At 36.5% G+C, this 25,500-nt stretch overlaps 1 protein-coding gene across 12 annotated transcripts in view; it reads left to right on the top strand.

Annotated features, from left to right (window-relative positions):
• stxbp5l (syntaxin binding protein 5L) overlaps positions 1-25,500 on the top strand; it is a 149,163-nt gene that overhangs the window by 57,657 nt on the left and 66,006 nt on the right. For all 12 annotated transcript variants that reach the window (XM_051906182.1, XM_051906185.1, XM_051906184.1 and 9 more), the window contains exons 3-5: positions 8,321-8,402; positions 11,671-11,771; positions 22,915-23,049. In XM_051906182.1, the coding sequence (XP_051762142.1) occupies positions 8,321-8,402; positions 11,671-11,771; positions 22,915-23,049 (318 nt within the window). The remainder of the gene's footprint in view (positions 1-8,320; positions 8,403-11,670; positions 11,772-22,914; positions 23,050-25,500) is intronic.

The raw sequence follows: 25,500 nt of genomic DNA, 5'->3' as shown, positions 1-25,500 counted from the left end.
AGAAATGATATGGAAGTAGACTGGGAAATGATTAGGGATGTGTCACGATTTTCGAATATTCGATTAGTTGATTTAATTATAGAATATCGAATAGGTTGTGCGATTATCGTCGTAAAAAAATTCCCCATGTTTTCGGTGCTGATGTGGTGGTGACACGTTCTTGTAACCAAAGGGTGGCGCGCTGCCAATAACGCACCTAAAAGCTGTCAATCAGCTCTCAGACATTGCCTCACATGCACACTGTAGACTTGTGTGGCATGTAACAGAGACAATAAAATTAATTTTCACATAAGTGCCGTCGTTCAGTCTGTTCACAATATAACGCGTTTAGGCAGCCTAAAATCATAATGGCTTGAGGTAAGCTTGCCGCGATAGGCGGTGTTCCCGGTGTTCAGCCACAACACTGGTATCATCACTTGCCCACCGCGGCACCGCCCCCCACCGTCGTTTTGATTTTTTTTTATAGTAAAAAAAATAATTTAGTTCAGTTAGAGAACAGACACTACAATTAAAAACTTAACGTGTCTACTCAATCCAGCGTGAGCCGAACGAGAGTCGCAGCACAGATCAGCAACAGGAGTCAGATTTCACCTCACTTCGCCCATTTCGCCTCACTCTTGACTGACAAGAAGACGGTGGAAGTTTTGGTTTCAAATCGAAATGTAAAAGCGTCCATTTAAGGGGGGTTTGTCATTGTACTGCTTTGTTGTTGTGTTTTTCATTAAAAATAACGATGAACCCAGCATTCAAGCAATCGCCGCTCCCGAATTGGCGCCAATTTGAAAGTGAAAGTAAAAGGCTCATGGCCGCACGGACATTCATAATGGTGCGTGTCCACTGGCGGAGAGCGAGCGTTTTAAGTTCATTTCTATGGAAACTCAGCATCTATAGGAATTAATTGAAAATGTTCGCTCTGCTCCGCACCGTTATGAATGACCGTGAAAAAAAGATTGAAAGCGTGAATGGTCTTGCTCCCTCTCTCTCTCCGTTTATGTGTGTGTAGCCTATACATGCGTGCGTGCATGCGGGGGAGGGGTGCGATTTTCGAATAATATTCGAATAATTCTCAGTGATCTTCGAATATTTTTTTTGCCCATCCCAAGAAAGGATGTGTGTCAGACTCTGATAGAAGGTTACTAATTCTGATGCACTTCAAATACAGGCACATATGGGAACACAAATACTCCTGTAGCTCAAACTGAAGAGCATGTCGCTAGCAATGCCAAAGCCATGGGTTCTATTCCCAACGAAAGCATGAACTGACCAAATGTATTCCTTGAATGCAATGTAAGTCGCTTTAGATAAAAATACTTTCCATATGCACAAATGTAAATGTATGTGATTATCATATTCATGTACCATGCATTTACATGTTACACTAAGGCCATTATAAAGAATACTATGGTATTGTCATGGTAACACAAAAAACATGGTGATTTGTTAGCTTTAATTAAAGACACAGAACGCAACATGCAGGTGCACATGCATGCACAGCTGAATGTGAGAAGTCAGTGAGGTAAAATTTGCATATTACCATCATGGTGTGTTAATTTACAATAGTCAACTCCCCATGTTGACTATATTAGTGCTGAGCTGAGATATCACGTGTCAACACACACACACACACACACACACACACACACCCTATGGCTTTTTCTCTTTTGCACGTCTAATTGATTTGAAAAGGTAACAGGGCTCATATCTGTTTACATAACAGAAAAAAAAATGTTTGAATAATAAAAGCTGCATATACTTACTATTTTTAGAATTTAAGCTTTTTCACATATATGAAAATGATTTATGACAGCCTAATCCTAACCCGTCACATAAGCCTACATCAATCCCACCGACGTTACGGCTAATAAATTAATCACGAGAAAAGTTTTGTGGCTCAAAGGTTGCTCTTTCATTGTTCAGGAGACTTAATTGAGTTCGCAATTAATGTTCATTTAAATAAAAATCACATTTGTCTCCAATATTTCTCCTAAAATTCATTAGAAGAGATAAAAATAGACATAAATGAGACAATTGTTGACATGAAAGAATAGAGAGTTTTGGGCTATAAAATGAATGTGAATAGCATAGCTCAGATAATTTAGTCTTGGATCATTTTAATGAGAAATATTTGAGTTCATGTTGACATATCTTACCTTTGATTGCAGGCTGAACATCTGAACATGGCTTGAGATATTTTTTAAATCTCTTCTGAAACTCTATAGGAAACACATGTGAGATCTCGGTAGAAATGTCTAAAAAGCTGGATGCTTTTCAGTTTGTTCACTGTTTTATCAAATTGATCATTTTTCTTTTTTATAGGTGCCGCATGGTATGTTTCGTATTTCCTAAAGCAATGATGGCGTGAGGAACATGATTATGGATTCTCAGATTTAGTAGTGTTTTTGTTTGTGTTTTGATTGATTGTTTGAGCACTGACTGACAGCATCCTTCACACAAACACCAGTGAAATATTACCAGATGCAATCAGACTCACAGTGACTGTCATAAAATCTCCCTCACACACACTTACAGATATTCACACATTTGACTGGGGGATACCCGCTGAAAACAGCTTGGTCTGTAATTTAGCATGGCTACAGTAACGCCAGTGTTTTTAATTAGCATCATTGGAGAGAGTTGTTTGCAGGAGAGAAAGAAAACAAATGAAACATGCTTTGCTTCTCTCTAGCAATAGTTTTTTTTTTTTTTTAGTTTCATAAGGTTTCATGAGAGAATAGTTTAGACAGATTCTCTCCCTCTCTGCAAAACCATCTTGCACACAATTATTCTGTCAATAATTCTACCCCTTTTGACTGATTCATTTCTCTTGCTGTGAACGCTCAGTAAATTGTCATGTTGTTCATCAACATCATTTTCTCTTTATATCAGAGGAGGAAGTCTGTAGCTCTGTAGGAAATACAACAACTCGTTTTTAACTCTGTGAATGGGTCCTCAGCACAATTGTGTAATAATTGTGATGAAAATCTTTTTTGTCAGTCTCTATACAGTCTGTGTGTTTGAGAGAGAGTATGCTAACAGTAATTGTGTAAAAACAAAAATCTAATTTTATATAGAGGGAAATATAATTGAAAAATAAAATAGCCATAAGAAAATAAAATAAATAACCGACTTCTTCTGCCGCTCTGTCGAAGTTTGGGGTCAGTAAGATATTTTAATATTTAATATTAATATATTTAATATTTACTTTAATATAATATTAAGTCTCTAATGCTCAGCAAGGCTGCATTTAGCTGTATTTGATCAAAAATACAGTTGAAACAATATTGTGAAATTTTGCAATTTAAAACAATGGTTTTCTATTTTAATATATTTTAAAATGTAATTTATTCCTGTGATGGTAAAGTTTGTACCCTTCAGAAATCATTCTAATATGCTGATTTGCTGCTCAAGAAACATTTCTTATTATTATTATCATCATGTTGAAAACAGTTGGGCTGCTTAATATTTTTGTGGAAACAGTGATACAATTTTTTCAGGATTCTTTGATGAATACAAAGTTCAAAAGAAAAGCATTTATTTGAAATATAATTTTTTTGTAATATTATAAATGTCTTTATCTCTATCTCTTTTGCTCAATTTAATGTGTCCTTGCCGATTAAAAGTATTAATTTCTTTCACATACATGCATAAGTAAATAAATAATTAAATGTATGGTATTGTAAGGTATTGTAAGGTAGTGCTTTATGATGTTCATCAGTTACTGAGTTGTAGACGCAGGATTGTAAAATATCATAGGCAGAATCACATTTTTACAAATAATGACCATGTTAATGTTTTACAAACTTTCAGCTGAGACATACCTTGATGTCTCCATACCTCCAGATGATGCTTAATCATGGAGCATTTCTAGGGATTTGGACACCTACTGTCGTCATTTACTCATAATTGTTTCAAACTCTTATAACTTCTGTGACACAAAAAAAATCAATTCTGCGCGTGTGCAGTGAGTCATCAATATTTTTGTTACTTTTTTTTATGTGTATATGACAAGTGTTATATATACAGTTTTATCAACGCAAACATATAGTTGGCCACAATGTAAATAGACATGGAGTAAAAGCCACAAAACTTAATTTCAAGTCAAGTCAAGTTAACTTTATTGGTAACACTTTATTTTAGGGTATTTTAACTAGTTGCTTATTAGCATGCATATTACTAGAATATTAGCTGCTTATTAGTAATTAATAAGAACATATTAATGCCTTATTCTGCATGACCTTATTCTACATTCTTAATCCTACCCAATACCTAAACTTAACATCTACCTTACTAACTATTAATAAGCAGTAAATTAGGAGTTTATTGAGGGAAAAGTCATAGTTAATAGTGAATACATGTTCCCTATACTAAAGTGTTACCACTTTATTTATATAGTGCTTTTTACAATGTAGATTTAAATTTTACAGAGCAGCTTTACAGTGATAGAGGGAACATAATTTTGGCTGTATCGCACCTCTAGAAAAAAATAGTGTCATTGTCCAGCTCAGTTCAGTTTGCATTGCACAATGGTGTCAATGTGTCAATTGTTGAATATCAAGTGTCCCCGACTAAGCAAGCCAGAGGCGTCAGCGGCAAAATTTCCTAGTTTATGGGATCTTTAATGAAGCAGAGATGGAGATTTTGTTCATTTTACATTGAAATATATTTCAGGAAAATATAAAGGAGAAATTAATGTTGATAAATGAAGAGCAAATCCATAGATTTGAGAGTGCATAAATTGCGCAAAGCCAAATACACCAGCATGAGTCATGAAACATCACCTGTGTGCATGTTTGTGGCTTTTATGACATGGACACCATTATTTCAACTCTTCCATTTAATCTCTCTCTCCTACTCAATCTGAGTCACCACTTCAAACCTGTTGAAGTCTCTCTCTGTCTTTTTCTGACTCATCTCTCTCTTTCACCTCCCGCCTCACTGACAAACTAGGTTTCACCTCTGCTCCTCCATCCCATCTTTTCAGGGTCTGAGTCACCAGTCTTTCTATTAAACATCTCCTAACTCACTCCATCTTTTTCTTATTCTTCCATCGATCATATATATTTCTGTTTAGCCTTGTTTCACAATGGATACATCAATTTAGCGACCTCTTCACCACTAAAACATTTCTCAGTGGTCATTTTGAACCTTGTAAAGCCTTGGATGTAGCTATAAATGTAGTTCATCCAAAAAGAAAGTTCTGGTATCATTTACTTACCCTCATGTCATTCTAAACCTGTATGACTTTCTTTCCTCTTTAGTACATAAAAGAAGTTTATCAGGATGTTTTTGGTGTTTTCTATACAATAGGAGTGAATGTTGACCAGGGGCTGCCAGTCTTGAAAAAGACGCATTCATTGATAATACTCAAAAATCTCATTCTCATTCAAGTCAAATCCCATTCTTTTTCACGTGTACATTCAAATATGGTGCGTCAATACGTGTCATGCCAAGTTTGACATCAGTGTTGCTAAATGTCATTGGTTCTTGTGTCTAGTAACTGATAGATGCTCCAAATTTCCAGAATGCACAAATGAGATTTGAGAATTATGACATAGGGAACTTAAATTTAATTTATTTATTTTTTCTGGGACAAAGCTATTTCATGCCTTTAGGAGATGGGGAATATAGTGCACAAGTCATGTGGACCACTTTTATAATACTTTTATTGTTCTTTTTTTTAATGCTTCACTTCTATTGTGTGGAAAAAGCAGTGTAGACATCTTGCCTAACACAACTTTTTTTTTTTTTTTACTGAAAGAATGACAATCATGCAAGTTTGCAATGACATAATAGTGAAAAAAAGTAAAAAAAAAAAAAAAAAAAGAAAAAAAAAAAGAAAGAAATGCAGAAGTAGCTTAATCATCAACATGGTCAATGTGGATTAATGACAGTACTATATGAGTTATATTTCTTTATTTGATTGCTGTTAGCTTGGGACACTAGGTAAAGATAACCAAGGCTAAAGAAACAAGGTTAAAAACACTTTTTTTGTGCACAGAAAAAAAATTGCCAAAGTAACATTTTACAGAGGCCCTGCAGCTATGTTGAGCCTGTGGTTTATCTGCGAGTGGATGTTCATCTTATTAGCAAGCCATTTGTTCAGTCGATATATAAAGCACATGGTTTAATCTAGGGAAGTTTGTGCGTTGGTCTCTGTGTGTTTTCAATGGTGATTTCCATCCCAGGCACTATTGAACATCTTAATTCCTGTACATGTGAGTTGAAAGCCCATGTTTGTAAACACAATTTAACTAAGCACAATTAAGAGTCAATCAAGCATGCAGAACAATTACACCTGTGACCAAACCCCTTTAAACACATACATTCACTAACACACTTGCTGTAACGGGTGGTCTTTTCTTGAGTATCTATCATCAATAACCACTCTCTCTGTAAAATCCCTAGGTGTTTTATTAGTGATTGGAGTGGTTTATTTTTAGAACGTTCTGTCTTTTTTCCTTCAATGTACAGTTTGAACTTTTGATTTTGTTATCCAGTGAGCAGCAGCCGGGTCAAATTAAAATGCAGTTTCGACCGTTTCATTGCTCTGTTAAGTTCCTGTTGTTTAAAGCTGCTGTATAGCATGCATAAAATGTCTCTGTGGCCTGACAGATATCTCTGAAATGGATTAGATGTCCTGAGAAATCACACCTGTTTCTGTGACAGCCCTAAAAAAATCTGAGCATGGCCCACGCATGGTACCCAAAAAAAAAAAAAAAAAAACCCTGGAGGCACCAATCTTGCCTGTCAGTCATTTTGCATGTTTGGGTATATTGACATGTTTCTGGTGGTGTTTTGGAGAGAGACTGTATGGTTGAAAGGAAGTTAGTATTGTAAAATTTGATGGGTATGAGACCGCAAGCTTGTATGTTGTCAACAGACAACAGCTGTGCATTTATATTTGTGCTTTAGGTATAGGACTGTAATAACCCCAACTACTGTTCAAAAGTTTGGGGTCGGTAAGATTTTTTTTCAAATGTTTTTTAAAGAAATCTCTTATGCTCACCAATGCTGTATTTATTAAAATACAGTGAAAACAGAAATATTATTACAGTTTAAAAGACTGTTTTGTAAATTAAAAGGTATAATTTAAAATGTAATTTATTCCTGTGATGGCAAAGCTGAATTTTTAGCAGCTATTACTCCAGTCTTCAGTATCACATGATACTTCTGAAATGCTCAAGAAACATTCCTTATTATTATCAATGTAGAAAACAGTTGGAATGTGTATTTCTATGTCTGTTTAGTTTCATTTTGTTTTAGTTCTGTTTTCCCTGTTCTGGTTGGCCTGTGTTAGTCTCCTTGGTTGTTAATTAGTTCTACGAACCTGTTTCTATTTAGTTGATTATTCTCCCTTGTATTTAAGCCCTCAGTTTCCTTTGTTTTATGGTCCGGTATTGATTATGTTAAGTATGGTTACTTCCTGAACCCTTTGATTCTCCTACGTGTTCCTATAGTGGAATTTACTATTAAAGACTCATTTTGTTATCTCTTGTGATTGTGAGCTTTGTACAGCCTACACAGCGCCTGACAGCGGTTTTAGTTTGCTTCATATTTTTGTGGAAACTGAATTTTTTTTTTTTTTCAGGATTCTTTGATGAATAGAAAGTTCAAAAGATCAGAATTAATTTGACAATAAATCTTTTGTAACTTTTGTATGAATGTCTTTTTTTCACTTTTCATCAGCATAATGTGCTATATAAACCTCTTCTGTGTGTGCTCTGAACAATACTGAATGAGTTTAACCTTGTTTCTGTCATGAAAGCATTTTCCTCCTTTGTTATTACCTGTATTTTACTGTCTTTTGAAGTGATCGGACACAGCTGTGTACATGTGTTTTTTAGATAAGAGGAGAGACAAATGGCATCATGCACTTTCTCTTCCCACTGTCTTGTGTTCGATTGCTCTCTCTCTCTCTGTGTGTGTGTGTGGACTGCTGAGATAAATCATTAAGCGCATTACAGTAAGATCTGTTTAAAACAGGGTGAGGATCTGCTTTTGAAGCTGTTAATGTCACTTTATGAGTCCATTTGCTCACGCCACAGCTTTGCTGTCTCTCTCTCTTTTTTCTGTTATACACAATAAAGTAGGTTAAAAATTTGGCACAAACCTTCAGACAGCTTTGACTTGAGTCGCTATATACTTTGTACTGTATATGCTGTCTTTCTGTCTAATCTGGCTTTTAATGCTGTATGGAAAGTTTTGAAAGTGCATATGAGCATTTACAATCTTCAAACTTCAAAGCTTTTCAAACTTTCAAGCATCAGAATTTCATTGTAAATTCATAAGTCTTTTTTCCTTAACTCTGTGATGTCATCAGTCTGGGACGGCCAGGAGTGGACTGTCATTGCCAGCACGAGAGTGGGGCGGCAGTTCTCCAACTGCAGTTTCTCATCAACGAGGTACCGAACACCCACACATATTACAGCACATTTTCATGTGCGCAGCATATGCAGAAAGCATGTAGGAGGGCAGAGTGCATCTGTGTGTGTTTTAATCTGTATTTTAGGATAGACAGCGTGTGTGTGTGAGTACTGCAAGTGTAAATGCACGCTCAGCTCTGCAGAGGAATATGTTCAGGTCAAGAGCCGCTCTCCCTCTCGGCCCTGTGGTGTTAATGCAGTCAGTCATTATTTCCCATCAGACGTGTCAAGTGCTGAATGTTTCTCAGCCTCTCTGTCTCACTCTTACGTACACGCACCACATCAACTCATGAATAACAAGAAGTTAGAGCGTTAACAAAAGAAGGAAAGTGCGAGAGTTGCCATGGTGGCCATTTTGGAATACAACAATTTAGGAAACACTTTCCACTTTTCAGTCTCCACCTATTATTGCCTACTTTCTATTTCCTATCAGCCTATATAAACATCTCTAAAATCAATAGAAAATGGCATTCACAAGCCATTTTACTTTCGGAATGAGACAGAGTAAAGAAGAACATTCAATAGGAAAACATTTAGGGCTGGGTTTTATCCGTTGGGAATTTGTTGGTGAAAAGTGGAGCCAGACCAGAATGTGAGTTGGCAGTCAGTTGTGGAGATGATGAAATCCTTGCCCCAGGAATCAGACCATTTATATTTGAGCTTCTTACCTGCTGAGAACTGAGATGGTACTGAAGACATGGAGGCTAAATGTTAAAGGGATAGTTCAACCAAAAATGAAAATGTTAAATTCATCCTATAGCATCCCACATTTTTTCTTTGCTTTTTTTCAAATCTGTTGTTACTTGCTGATTCTTGTTAAGCAACATTAAATTATTAATGTTATTATTGTAAGTAGTGGTGAAATTTCATAAAGGCTGTATTACTGTACCTAAAGCAGTAGTCTGAAATGATACCTAAATAGATATTTTACTATTGGTTAACATTACTTTGCCTATGTTATGTCAGCTAAAAAGGAAAGTTGCTTCAGATGAAGAGAACATTATTGCATTTTGATTAAAAATTACAAAGACGAACGTTTTTTTTGTTTTTGTTTTTTTTTTGTTCTTTGGAATGACATGCTCTGAAAAATTGTTCACAATAAGACAGACATTATAACACACACTTAAAATAATCTCATTTAGTGAGACATGAGACTGTAGGAATTGATTGGACAAATATTATGCACGCACACTCTTGACTTTTTATCCTGAGGTGCATTATTCAGATATTACACTTCAGAGATTCATCTTTCATTCATATTTATTTTATTAACAACACTGAGTTATCAATGTAAATAACATTCATCACAAGGGATGGTACCTCACCAACCAAATGGTTAAATTCATACAATATATCTCACACCAGTCTTCTCACTTATAATAGATTAAGACACATTTCTCTCTCTAATTTAATTTTCTTATAGTAAACATGCAATCAAAATAACCCTATTACTTTAATAACCATATTAACTTTAATGTATGTTCCTAGTCTTATTGTGAATATGATCCATCATTGCATGTTAATTCAAAGAAAATATGTTTGTCTTATAACATCTTTCCTTTCCAGCTGACATCTCTTAGGCAATTCAGGATATTGTATAATATTAACCGACTAAACAACCAAAATAGCTGTTTTGTTTTAACAAATTCTTATCAGTGTTATTTTAGTAGGGCTGCCCCTGACTAAAGATTTTTCTAGTCAACTAGTAGACGTTCATTTAAGCCATTAGTTGACTAATCACAACATTTATATTAATTTAGTTACTTAAATATATGAGAATAATACTAAACTAATGAGCATTTAATATATAGGCGTAATATGTAGCCTATTCCGCGCTCAAGCGCATGCATAAAGCTTGCCGCAAAGCACCGGCAAAAGTAATGATTATGAATGTGTCGGTAAAAAAATAGCAAGGAGACATTTTAATTATTTATTAATAAACTAGTGTTTTCTGAGTTAGTGTTGGCTGAAATGATGAAGTTGATGATGCTGCCTGAAGAATTAAATGTAGTCACACCCTACTTTGTTTTTCTTGTTGTGTATCCCATTTTACTTGGAAATTATAGAAGTAAAATGGGAATTCACACTGACTTCAACACGGCACAACTAAAGTTTCCTCTCAATGTGTTTTTCTCTGCCTTTGTCCTTTGGTGCGCTGGTGCAATCTATGTTTACCTAAACACCATCTCCATGGAAACACAGTTGTCAGTCACCTGACTGATGGATCTGGATTCAGTTCACTGAGAGAAACAGACATGAGAAAAATGATGGTGCCAAAACTACACAATCATGAGGAAGATATAGACTTCCTATTCCTATAGACTTTCTTTTGGCCTGTGATCACCCTCAGTTTAGGCAGTGATTTGATAAAACGCATTCAGAATAATACTGCCATGTTCTCATCCAAAACCTGAAATGTCACTCATTGTTCCAGGTTACAAGTTGAATTATTTGCTTCCTGATCATTGTGCTTGGCTTTGAAAAGAAAATTAGATACAGATTTCAAAATTATATAGGTCTTCCAGATAAACCGGGTCATTCTGACAAGTGTCAGGCACAGTGGAAAAGAGATTTTTCACACTCACACTTTTTGACACTTTCATCACTTTTTGCTCTTTCCCCTTGTTCTGTCCTCCATTAACCATGAACACCACTCTGAGCTCATAGAGCACAGCGTTACTTGTGGCAATTCTTTCTTTTCAGACTATTTGCGGTCTCTATCCAAGGAGGACTTTAATATCATGAAATATGCATGAAATGCATGGGAAAACAGCAGAGTTGTACAGACTGAAACATATCAATGTGACAAAATAAATTAAGGTTTATCATTTCCCAGCAACTATATGAGTAAATTCCTATTTCATTTGGGACCTAGAAGAGGCATTGTATGCCGCATAATTTTCTACATCTTAGAAGTGAATAAAAGCAATTCAATTACAGGTGTGAGAAGTTTGTTATCAGGTACATAGTATATAAAATGCACGGTTTTAGATCAGAAAAAGAAAGCTGACTGATATGTTTAATATATATGATCTCCAATCATGTTTTCTGGCACATGAAGAAGCAAAATGGATGATGCCATCAGCTGAAATAAAACACCAGTTGCAAAGTGTTACAAACTTATACATTATATTATACCTTACAAAGAAGGAATTTAAATGGCATTGTTAGAAAATATTCTTCATAGTGTAAATTTGCAATCTCATTGCATGGAATGAGTGTTGTTGTTACACTTATGTATCCATAGGGGGCGCTGGTCACAGCCTGTGCGGACGACACGCTGCATCTCTGGAACTTGCGACAACGACGTCCGGCTATCCTACACTCTCTCAAATTCAACAGAGAGCGGTGAGTATAGCCTATACAGTACACAACTCTTTATATATATATATGTTTTTTTCAGGAATGAACAGGCATATGCAGCGAGCACACATAATATTTCAAGTCAAAAATGAACTTCCCAAGGATTTCATAGAAAAAATATGATCATTGTACATTTAATTTTCCATCGAAAGTGTGAATCTATCTGAATATTTCAACTTGAGGAGAAGTTGCTGACTTCCCAAGGCTGCAAGGCATTGGTCAGAATGAATATGTGATGGAGTGAACACGGATAGCTCAAGGCTGCAGAGTGAAGCCAAGCCTCAATATTTTAAACTGTTCTAGCTCCTGTTGTAACGAAGCGAGACTCAGGCGGGGATCCATTTGCTAGCTTTATTATAAAAGAACGTGGTCGTACAGGCAGGGTCAAAGCAGGGGCAAACAGGAACAGCAGGGACAGGCAGAATCGTAGTCAGGATACAGGCAATAGTCAGGGCAGGCAGAAAACACTCACAGAACAGTATACCAGGCAAGGATCAAAGGTAGGCAGCAACGGGTCGATAACGGGTAACAGACAGGATCGGAAACAAACAGGCAGACAGGAAATAAACGCTCAGAATTGCAACAAGGGTTAACAAGACTTCACAATGAGGTGGTGTGTGTGAGTCTTTTATAGTCCAGGTAATGATCTGCAGGTGTGTGTGGCAATTGGTGATTGGAGTGGAGTGTGCATGTGATTGGAAGGGAGGATTGTGGGAAATGGAGTCCAGGAACTGACAGGAACAGACAGTGATCATGACACCTGTCTTCTCTCTTCAGGTCTGTTTCTGAGCGTATAGTAAGGGTTTTCTTCTCTAAAAATGCAATGGACACAGTAAAGTATTTATTAAATAAAAATATCAGATCCATCATAAAGTGTAGCATTAACCTTACTGTGCTACCCTACATTAAGCACTAGCATATGTTTAGCCATCTTAAAGACGACATGAAAATCAAAATGGAGTTCAAAAGTTATGTATAACAAACATATATATATATGAGTACTTTAATATTGTTTAAAATGTTTCCGTATGTAGGTCTTTGTTGGAGTAGTGTGTTAAAAGCTATTAGGTTTTTTAATATGTCCCACCTGGAACAGTTGAAAGAATATATCAATACTGAAAGGAAGCTAAATTTGTTAAACAGTTCATGCGATCTTTAACTATTGACCATAACTCAGTCTTTTTATATTCTATATAGTTACAGTATTCTATAAGTCTTCCTCTGCTTTTCAAACTGTGCACTGTTCACGCAATGGAAACTGACCCACTAGGTATGACTAATACGGCTTTTGTTACTCTTATTTCCTTGTTGAATGAGTCAGGGTCAGCTCTAATAAATGTCACTCTCATTCAAAGCTATGAAATGTTACGGATGCATTATGGGCAATGGCCTCTTGTAGTTGTATAGAAGTATAGAAACCTTTCAGGAAGTTATTAGCAGAAATACCGACGTATTCTGTACAAAAAGAGAGACCTTGAGTCAGTTGAAGAGAAAGTCATGAACAGCTTTTCTTTTTTTTTTTCTTATATTTGTTCCCTCCCCACCTAATCACTTGACGTGTATGAGGACCTTGTCCAAATGTGGCGTCTTATCACTGCGTTGATTGCTGTGGAACAGGAAAGAAAGAGTAAAAGAAGAAATATTTTTGTTATATTTGAACCAGAGAGAAAGTTAACTGACTTGCCCTTTAAAGTGCCCCTATTATGCTATTTGAAAGGTTCTTAATTTTGTTTTAGAGGTCAACAACCTCTACAATAGGTTTACATGCATCGAAAGTCAAAAAACACTTTTAGTTTCTCATAATTTTTCATCACCACATTTTTCAGTGTTTCTCAAACGTCTCGTCAAATGAATTGGTCAACCAGTTGCAGCACAAGTTGGAATCAAACGGCCCTTACCATAACTGAATTTCAGCTCCAGAGGCTCAGCGATTGTACACGCTTTAAAGACAGTAACGACGTCGTCAATTTTACTATATCAATCTGAGCGCGAATCCGATTATGAAATATTGGAAGAATTAGTTATTCAACCTGAACCTCCATCGCAAGGACAACTTGAGCAGGATGTTTCTCAGTGATACGCTACTAAATGTGACGTTCATCATGAGATGTTAGACAGTTGCAACTGTAATTCCTAATTTGTTGATTGTCTATCAACAAACCAATATGTATAATTCTAATTATTGTTGTGCACATGTGGGAACTGTATTATTAACAGTATCTATAACAGTATACGCTAGCCGAGCACTAATGTGAATGACTGATGTAACATTAAAGTTTGTAAAACAAATCTTGCTTCATCCCTTATCATTACTCAAAGTAGTAAGAATGAAAGACAATCTGCAGTAATGGACACAAGTTTAGGTAATAGTGGGTCACAGCTGATTAGCAAAAGTGTTTCAGCAAGACAGTAATAACATTAGACATACACAATTAGCTAAAACACAAATCTATTTATTTTGAACACTCGGTATAAAATATATACATCACTAATTAATCATACTTACAGGTTGTGATTCTGAGGAGCAAGTTGGTACAAATAAAGTGGGTACTGTCCCATCTTTAACCACTGATTCTTCACAGCCTCATCCTTTGGAAGTGAAAATAAACCGAATTTACTTTCACAGCACGGAACATAGCATCTTGTCAACATGTTATCCACACAAACGAGCATTTGTACAGCATTTGAGGGGGGTTCAAGTTTTTGTGGGATGTCCATGCAGAACGTAACTGGGCATTATGCACATGTGTTAACTTGTGACGTGTGAACTTTGTGGAAATGGGATTCGAATTACAAACGACTTGTTTAAGCGGTTCAGAATAGACTCTTTCTTTTGAAAGACAATAACTTTATTTATGATGCACTTTCATCTTTACAACTTTGCAGACTGTTTACGTTCACATACAGCTACATTACACACTGCATGAAAAGTGATTTTCAAAAATCCATAATGGGGCACTTTAACTGAAATGCATTTGATAGCAGATAGACGATAGATGATGAATGATTATTTCAGTCGGATTTTAACCGTTTGTGTGTCACATTTTAGCACTGCAGAGTTGTTTTGTGAACATGTCTCAATGTAATGAGGCTATATTTGAGCAGACAGTAAAACTGCAGCTTGTGTGAGAGTGCAGGATAGAGCTGGTAGAATTTCACATACAAAGAGGGTGTTTATATTAAAATCACAAAGGCACAGCAGCAAAAAAGGTCAGTTTAATTGTCAGCTTCAGAGAGAGGGTGGAAAACGGTCATGAGAAAAGAAAATTATGACTGTTTTTGGCTCAAGATTCCTTGAGGCAAAACAGCTACATGACAAAATGCTAAGTGACATTTTGTAGCTCACATAAGTCCAGAAGATGCCAAATGAAAATTCAATGTGTTGTCCGTGAACATTTGTGTTAAGTTGTGCATTCCCATATGCATTAGCATCTTCATAACATCCAGTGAATGATGATTTGTTCAGACTACTGTATATTGCTATCTAGCCAACATGTAACTGCTTTCTAATGTGTTTATATTTTGAGGCCAGGGGCAGTGTGTAGCATTTAGTTTGTTGTCAGCTAGTTCTGTATTCTCCTGTACAGGTCTCCCTCTGAATGAAATCAACATGACCATGCATGTGTTTGCATGTATGTGTGAGAGAAAGAAAAGATTTATGACGTGTATTTTGTTTTGTTGTTTAATTTAGCTGATTGAATAGTGAGTTATCCTCATGAAGAAATGAAATGTTTACATTTGAAGGCATTTGGTTATTTATAGGATCGCAACAGAGGGATGAAAGACAGTATCTACGATTACATGCAACTAAATATGTGTTAGTAATCGGACTGAAGACTCATTTGGACTGAAAATCTTCATGTCAACACCTCAGTTAATCTGATTGAGTTTGATCCAAATGAAATTTCGATCGGATTGGAAGGGGTGATGTAGACCTGAAATAATCTGATCAATAGGAATAAATTAAGCATGTAAATGCTTGAATCTGACTGTTTATGTCATATAAACTAGTCAGTGAAGACTAAATTTTTACTAAATGTTTGCTTGTCCGACATATATGTCAGCTTTCTTTTCAGATATTTCGTCACAGCAAAAATAGCAATTATACTCATAGTAGCTCTGGTGACATTATCACATGACTTTCTCTGGTTTTGAATGCGGCAACTGATCACTGTGCATATTCTGAAGTTTTGTTTGGAATATGTGTAAACGTGTGAATTGGATTGCAGCATTTGGGGTACATATATCAGAATATTCTGAAGCCAAACAAAACAAAACAGGCAAAAACAAGGAGAGAATGAATCTAAATTCAGCACTTTATTATAATCCAAAACAAAGAAGATAATTCAGAAGAGAAATTACAAGAACATCACATGAATAAACACACAACAGCATAAGCAACACAAGACAAAGAACTGAACAAACTGAGGGCTATATATGCACAGGATAATGAGAAACAGGTGTTCAACATAATCAGTTGCTATAGAAACAAACTAGTGACTAGAACAAAGGAAACTAGGAAACAAGGAAACAATACATAAATAATGTACATTTCATTGTCTGTCCAAACTTACAAAAGATGTATGTATACTAACACCACACTTCATGTACGAATACCTGTAAATACTACGAATGAGATCATGTTGTGTCAGTAAATCTGAACACGTAAAAAGGTAGACAGCATTTTTCAGGTCGCTCCCCTGACACTTTTTTGTTGTTTACAGAGCCTTGGGCTGTCGCACAGGATGGTATGATTTCTCAGGACACTTATTTTAATGATATCTGCCAGATAGAAGGGACATTTTATGCATGGTTTCCGTGCGTAAACTTAGCTTAGAAATAGCGGTACGAGGTGGTATGTGATACAGGTTTTTGTACGTGCTGTGTTTTCTGGGTATGGCTAATGAGCTTTGTTCCCCTCCGTAATAACTGATGATTGTGTTCATCACCCCATCAGACCGTCTGGAACAAACAAATAAAGTCATGGTTTCACCCTCCGTGACAGTTTCACACACACATTGACAAGTATTTCTTCTATCTTATGTGTGTGCTTTGACCCTGAAGTGTTTTATATTTGGCTTTATTAAAATTATGCAAATTCACATGTAATGAGAAATGTTTTCTCAGATCAGTAGGTGCCTGTCTGAGTGTGTGTGTGTGCACGGTTGGGTGCATACTTTCGTGCGCGGCTGTGTTAGATGACAGAGATTTTCAGCTCAGCAGGGTCAGGAGACAGACTCAGGGGGGCTATAAGACTGATTCAAGACACTCAGCATGCTTGTCTGTCGCAAAAATACAAGGCATTTTCATCACAGTACAAAATTGTGTAGTCCTATGAAATTCTTTTGGCTGATCAATTAATTTGATATTTGTATCTGAGGCATGTTTAGCCCAAAACATACAGTATGCAAATATGCAAATACAAAAGCTTGGATTCATGCAGGGTTGAATTCTGAAATATGTCCTAAACATTGACAAAATTCACATGTAGCAGATGTACACTACCATTCACACAGTTTGTTATACTAATTGCTGTATTTATGTGATATTATGAAGTATTATTACAATTAAAAATGACAGTTTTCCATTTTAATATATTTTAAAATGTATTTTATTCCTGTGATGGCAAAGCTGAATTTTCAGCAGCCATTACTATATTGTATACTATACTATATGCTGATTTGCTGCTCAAGAAACATTTATTATCATTATCAATGTTGAAAACGGTTATATTTTTGTGGAAACCGTACATTTTTTTTCAGGATCCTTTGATTTTTAGGAAGTTCAAAAGAAGAGCATTTATTTATTTGAAATGTTTTGTAACATTATTAATTTAATGTATCATTGCTTATAAAAGTATTCATTTCTTACTGACCCCAAATCTTTGAACGGCAGTTTACAGTAGTTTATATTCCGCCACTAAGCAGAACCTGATTTCACAAAGTACAACGTGTTCCTGGATCAACATCTTTGTTGATCCTGGAACAACATTCCAATCAACCAATCAGATGTGAGGGACAAGTTTACAGTTTATGTCAAGTTTATGCTTACAACCAGTGTTAGGTGCATCTACATCAGTGTCATTCACCTATCATGTCCCTCTGATTTTAGGAAAAACTTATGGGTAGGGTTAAGTTTAGGGGTAGGGATATGGTTAGGATTAAATTTTCAGACAGGAATGTTGTTCCAGGATCAACAAAATATGTTGACCCAGGAATGCGCCTAAAGGTCTTTGCACACTGAGTCCGAAATTCGCATCTGCATGTTAAAAAAATAAATACGACCTCACGTTGTGTCAATCATGTTTACAAACTGCCTCCGAAACTTTCATCCGTCATAAAAAAAATTCAGATTGGGTCAATTTTTTTTTGCATTTTTCGCATCCGTAGCAAGCAATTTGAGAGGTGTTTTGACCATTCAGAGCCACCGTACAAGCGAACAGCAAAATCCAGAAAGGCGTCTGACAAGTTGATCCACTTCGTCTTGCAACACAAAACACTGTATGACAAACAAAGTGTGGAATACAAAGAGGTGGAATATAAAAGTTTTTATGAATTTGTGTAACACCAGTATTTTCTAAACCTACAGTGATTATTTCGGGATAATCTCACCGCTCCTTGATAAGGAGGTGGAACTCTCCTTCCTCTCTATGCAATCTCAGGATAGGATGGACCCAATATTTCCTCTTTCTTTTTCTCTTTTTTAAGAAGAGAGAGGACAACAAAATCATCCTCACTGCTTGAAGACTCCATTTTGTATTGTTTTGCGTATTTTTTTGCAACAGATTAATTAATATGCACCAGACTCAAGGGCTGCATTTACACTGCAAGTCTTAATGCACAGATCCGATCTTTTGACCATATCCGATTTTTTGGCCAGTGTGTTTACATTCGCTTAAGAAGCGACTGGTATCCGATATCTGTGTTTCCATTAATTCCCGCCCAAAATGATTGTCATTGATAGTTTTACCTGCACATGGTAGACCCTCGGTTTTTGAATGGCCGTGCTATTGAAATTATTTATACATTTCACGTCGGGTGGCCATGATTACCTCAACAGCTGTCAGTGTTATGGATGTTTTGCAGCGCGAAATCTGACTGAACGAATATAGACTGGAAAATAAAGGTAATTTGCGTTTGTTATTTTACAGTCCTTAAATCTAGAATTCTGAAGGGAAATAAAGTAGCAGGTAAGATTACTTTTATTTGAATGAATGATGAAGAGAGAGCGAGCGCGCACACGAGAGAGTAGCCTACCCAGTGAAGCTTTTGGTTTATTAAAATCAAAAATTAAAAAAACACACGGCGGTCTCCTTTTAAATTAACCAGGCAGAGGTTGAAATTCAGCTGCTGAATGTGTGTGTGTGTGTGTGCGTGCGCGCGCAATTTCTTTCAAGGCAAAAATAGACATATAAAGTTTCTACCTCAATAATAAAGCTGCAAATTTTTAGTGCGAGTGCATACAGACACGTCTGCTTCATAATACAACATTAAGCTAACTTTTAGTAAGCAAACGCGTCGCCCTCGCCTTGTGGTGGCTTGGAATTCCAATGGGAATCGGATATGCGTGTTTAGACGTAGGTCGCATGTCCAGAGATCGGATATGTATGTGATTTAAAACCACATTTGGAAGTGGCTCAGATCGGATGCGAAAAAATCGGATCTCGTGTGGATTTTTGTGTTTACACGTGTGCAACTAATTCCGATCTGTGTCAGATGTGAGCAAAAAATCGGATTCCAATCAACCAATCAGATGTGAGGGACAAGTTTACAGTTTATGTCAAGTTTATGCTTACAACCAGTGTTAGGTGCATCTACAAAAAATCGGATTTTTTGTGCCAATGTAAATGCAGCCGATGTGCAAGGTTTCTGTGCATGAAGAATTTTTAGGATGACGAACCTAACTCGGCAAGCTCAGGATGTGCTCTGCACTACACTGTTTTTTGTCCAATCAGACATGTTCACATCTCTTTTGGCCTTGTGTGGTTTTGACCTTGGCTGCTTTAAAGGCCTTAAATTACAACTTAAATTAGTTACCCACAGAACCAACAAAAGAGCAATCTTTAACAGTTGCTCACTAAATGCCCTTAACATCATGATAGTCATTTTCTCATCTGGGCTTTTCATGTGTTGCAGTCAGAAACAGGTAACTGCACATTAGCATAGCCAGGTGCTCCATTAGCATTCTAACCTTGACAAGTTTAGCTGTCTGTCCAGCATCTCGCAACCTTCATTTCCAATCACCCCGACTGTCTGAGGACCCCAGGGGCGTGAGGGGAGGAAAACAGAGAGAGATGTAATGAGTGTGGACAGCAGTGAATTACCGTGCGCTGGTCTTTATTTTCTAGTTAACCTGCTTATAAGGATGATGGATGATGCCACTGGATAGATTTCAGCATGAAGTCTCAAACAGGCCCTGGATATGTGATAGTCTTATTGATCATTTTCATAATTACTCACCAGATACAATTCATATTATCAAGAAGTTTTATGCCGCAAGCTGTGGCGCTAAAGTAAATGATACACATTTGAATCTGGCTCACAACAGTTCCCATTCACATTTATTTGCATTTAAGTAATGATGTTTCTGAAACCTTGTCCTCGTATTCCATTTTGTTTGGACAAACAGGTAGTCTCGCCCCAAACTCACAACAATGGTTGAGCCAGAATTTGACATGTTAGAGAGCCACAGTTAACCACAAATAATCTTTAATGACTGAAACATAAAATGTGATGTTTAGCATTAATAATATGAAGTGCACACCTTAGTTTTAATGCTAAACCCTGTTTACATGTGTATAAAAATGTGGCGTGTTATTAGACGTATTCTCTGGAGAGTTTCTGTTGTGACAGTAGCAGAGATAAATCAGAGTGCTAATAGGCTGCCTAATTTTGTAATTATTTCATAATTAACGTAGTGAGCATCAGCCAAATATTATCTTACTCTTTTCTTTTAACCTTTTGATGACACTGGAGACAGTGGCACGCTATGGAAACAAACACACATAAACACACCAGCATGGGGGAGTCATTTTATGTCATACAGTATACGTGGTTTGCTGGAAAAGAGAAAACAGAGTCAGTCTAAGAGTCAGTGTCTCCTCTCATCTCATTCATGTCTCATTAGCTCCAGTTTGTCTTGAGGTAATCGTGTTCCAATTAATTGCTGCATCCCAAAATACACACAAGTGTACCCAAGAGGGGCTGACGTTTGACTGGCATGAGCCTTAGAGCAGAGCCAAACCAGGCAACACCATGAACAAGTGTGACAAGTGTTACTTCCAACTGCTAAAGAAACAGAGAACCACAGAGAGCTATGAATCACTGCCTCTAAACATGAACGACTCAGAATAGGGCTGCAAGATTTGGGCTCTGATTGAAAAAAAGAAATGAATCAAATTTATTACATGATTAATCAAGTTATTCACAATTAATCATATATTGTTTATCAATATTTGCTGACATAACCCCCCAAATAAAGATAATTGACATTAGATTGCAGCACTGAATAGATTTTACAAAAAGTGTATTTTAGATGTCAATAAATTATTTCCATATTATTGAATGTAAGAGTATGTTATCACTAACCTACAGGACACAGCAGTCTATTTGGAGTAAACTGTATGAGGTAGATTTAGGGTTCGTTCACACAGGATGAGTTTTTGTTTTCCCCCTGTGGTGTTTTTTAATTGTTGGTCTATGTAAATATGTGCTAAATAAACCAACAACTGTTGGATTATAGTGCTTGTTGGTGTTTTGTACGGAAGAGGATGAACTGGCCTTATATGTGGTTCAGCAAGGCATATTTCTTGTGGTATTGCCATGAGTAATTACATTTTTTTTTAACACATAATTAAAAAAAATTAACTATAGTAAATTAACACAGTAAAGATTTGGTAGTTTGAAAGCTTCCCTGTTGAAAAAAAACAGCATATGCTGGTTAGGTATATTTTGAAGCATGGCAGCTGGTTTGAGCTGGTTTAAGCTGGTTCTTAGCTGGTCATGAGCTGGTTTAAGCTGGTCATAAGATCCAGCTTATAACCAGCTCAGGACCAACTAAGGACCAGCATAAACCAGCTACCATGCTTCAAAACATGCCTAACCAGCATATGCTGGTTTTTTCAACAGGGTTTGACGTTAGGATTTTAGTTTGAACAGTGATAAATGTTAAATGTTAAGAATCTCATTGTGCTGCTCCATATAAAACCTAAAATAATAAAGGCATACATTTTTCCATTCTGCCAAAGGTTCTCTTTAAAGAATTCAAACTCAGATTTCATTCATTTTAAGCTGTGCTTGAGGCTTTTTTTTTTCTCAACCCCTCCTCTCTTCGCATAACTCGTCTCTCTGTCAGGTTTGTGAAATAACTTACAAAAACAAATGTTTGCAATTTCATGAATGTTTACCTGGGCTACTTTGCACATGCATTTTATAGTCAAGCTTCACCACAGGAAAGCAAACTCCAACCACCTCCAGTTCACAGCATTCATGTATTGCAAACGCTCTATGAGACTATTGAAACGAACCGTGTGTGAAAACATCCTACAACATAAGGCCAAGTGTGCTTGTGTAATAGCCAAGAGACAAAACAGAGCACCGCCCCTTCACTTTGAAGCCTACAGTGCATGCAGACCATATATTTGTTTCATTCAGTTGAAGCCTTTTTCCAGTTTAATAATCACAGAAGGCCATATTGTGATTCATATTTTAATTACTGGCCTTAGCTCAAAAGATGTGGAAGGACATGTTGAAAAATGTTTGAGATTGAGCAGAATTTTAAACTTGTACACATATAATTTGGCTCGTTTAGTTTTTGCATGGTTCACTGTCTAACCACATTATGGTAATGAATATATGTACAACATAATATGCATTACACTCTTATGGGGTTTTGTAATTACATCTGCAGCTTTCTGAAGAAAATTGTGATTGCAGTGTAATTGGCTAAAATGTGATTGTTGTGCATATGAATAAAAACTGTGATGCATATTAGTTAGAATGGTAATTATTGACCAGCTGGTTCTTCGTAGTGAGATATTAATTACTCACTTTAATATGATGCTGACATACCCTGTGTAATCTCTTCTCTTGCACAAATATAATTCCTCCTTTTTCCATCTCTCTTTTAGGATCACGTTTTGTCATCTTCCATTTCAAAGTAAATGGCTTTATGTGGGGACAGAGCGCGGAAATACGCACATAGTGAACATCGAATCCTTTGTTTTGTCTGGATATGTCATCATGTGGAACAAGGCCATAGAACTGTGAGTACAATACAAATATAAAGTTATTTTAATATAAAAGTCAATGCAGGTAACATGACTAATAAAGAGCTAATCAATTGAATGCCAGACTGCCCACACTATCAAATAATATGTGTATCTATCTAATAAAGATGATGATGTGATAATAAGTTATCTGGAATATGAAACAATTATAAATGCAATTATAAATGTAAGTCTGCGATTTCATGGAGGAATATTAGAGAGTTAGCACAATTATACTCCTAAAGGAATAATTCATCCCAAAATGTGAATTCTATCATCATTTACTCACCCTCATGTCGTTCCAAAACCTGTAAGAATGTCTTCTGTGGAACAGCAAAAAAGACATAATGCAGGATTTATTTAGTGCTCTTTTTCATAATAGCAGATGGGGCTGTCATACTCTAAAAATGACAAGAAAGAATTAAAGAATGAAAAAATTATTAATGCAATTGGAAATATTTAATCTATTCTGTTTTTTGTTTTTTTTGTTTTTTTGTAATTAATTGAATTATGCCTTCCAGAGTTCATACATTTTATTTATTTATTATTTTTTCAACTTTATATTCCAAGTCTTTTGAATCATGATACATTTGAGTGAGGACAAATACTGAAACTTAATTCATCATTCACTGTAAATCAGTTCCTCCTTGTTTACAGTGAAAGAAAGACATTTGAAAATGGATCGACGGGGTGAGTAAATGAGGGTAAATAATGACAGAATTGTCAATATTTTGTGAACTATTCCTTTAAAAAAAAAAAACTAGTACTTGTTTTCCAAAGAAGTGCCTCAAAGTAAAGTGGCACATTTCTTCTTTTCACATTTATTATTTTAAGTCTCTAAGGGTGCTTTCACACTTGGTTCGATTGCCTGGACCGAACCCGAGTTCGATTGCTCCCCCTTCCCCCTGCCCCCACTGGACTGTGTTCATATTATATTATTTGGGTCTGACCCGTGGTTTGTTTGCGTCATCAAACCAGCAGCTGTTTACTCCGTTGCTTAGTAACGACGGCACAGGAGAAGGTGGCAAAATGCATAACGTTGCTCTCCCCACTTTTATATCTTTGTTTTTGAACTGTTGGTTTTGTTCATAACGGCACTTGCGTCTATCTGCTGCGAATGTAGAACGCTGAAGGCGAGCAGAAATGAGACACTACAGCTCTCTGCTTGCAGCACATCAGTCACGCTCGTCGGGAAAGTGAGTGAAACACACACCCAAACACACATTTTTATCAAATAATACGGCATTAATAGCGGTTCACTTCCGCAATTTGGTACGTTTGCGTTCATATCAGAAGCGAACCGTACCGGAGTTCACTTAAACCGTACTCCAGACCACCCTTTTTAAGCGGACTCGGGTACGGTTCGCGGGTGCGCACCCGAGATCAGAAGACAGTGTTCACATCATCCAAACGTACCGAACTCTGACGTCAATCGAACCCGGGTGCGCACCAAAAGTGCTAATGTGAAAGCACCCTAAATGAAATGAGAACCAAACTTATTTTCACTCTTCATAGATCCAAAGATGGGTATAGCTTAAACAGATCTGTCACAAAATCCACATAGACAACAAATGTAAACCACATCCCTGCTGATGAATGAATAAGTTATCACATTTAAACATTTTAAACCCCAGAGGTTCCGTTTTATCTGTCTGTCTACAGTTACAAATTTAGACGCACACTGAAACGCATAAACAATGGTTGGTTTTCACACATCTATGGCTCTTTTCATGAATAAATGTGTAAGTCAACTCCAACACGTCACTCCCATGAGTGATAATCTGACAAGCAAATAACTTGCGAGTGTCAATCAAGTCTCCTTCTACACAAGAGGCTCTTGGCAGCATCTTTGCTGACAGACATTAACGTTAGTAGTAACCGTGGATGCATTTCTGAAGGATATGTAGATCTCTTATTGCCTACTTGCAACACACTACAAATCCTTTACCCACAATCCCCTTACCTCCTCAAGTAGCTCAGTGGCACTTTGAGTGTGCGCTAGTACATCTGTGTTTTTCAAGTGAGAGAACTTGATCCTTGTGTTTGATTATGCTGAAGGGCTGTTTAAAGGTGCTTGATGGTAAATGCTTAATTTTTGGTCTTTTATTGAAGTTTTTATATACTTCTGCACAGAAGTGGTTTAATCACATATGAATTGGTACAAAAAGGCTGCAGCGGTGGTTAAAAATGTTATTTAAGCATATATGATTAATATGATTAAAGGCCTTTGTTAGTATGGTACAATTATTACCAGAATCATATATTATATTCATATGATTTTTTTCTGTACATGATTCTCCAGTGCAGAGTATGTGAGGTGTGCAGAGTGGAAGGGAAGTGGGGAGCAGTGTTGTATGTTTTTGCCTGGAGCAAGGAGTGTTTTTTTTTTTTTAAGCGTTGCCGTTTTCTCTCACTCAAAGATCACTGCTCCATAACAAATATAACACG

This window comes from Ctenopharyngodon idella, chromosome 9 (assembly GCF_019924925.1).
Source record: "Ctenopharyngodon idella isolate HZGC_01 chromosome 9, HZGC01, whole genome shotgun sequence".
In the NCBI taxonomy this organism is placed as follows: Eukaryota; Metazoa; Chordata; class Actinopteri; order Cypriniformes; family Xenocyprididae; genus Ctenopharyngodon; species Ctenopharyngodon idella.
This window is presented reverse-complemented; position numbering and strand designations above follow the sequence as displayed.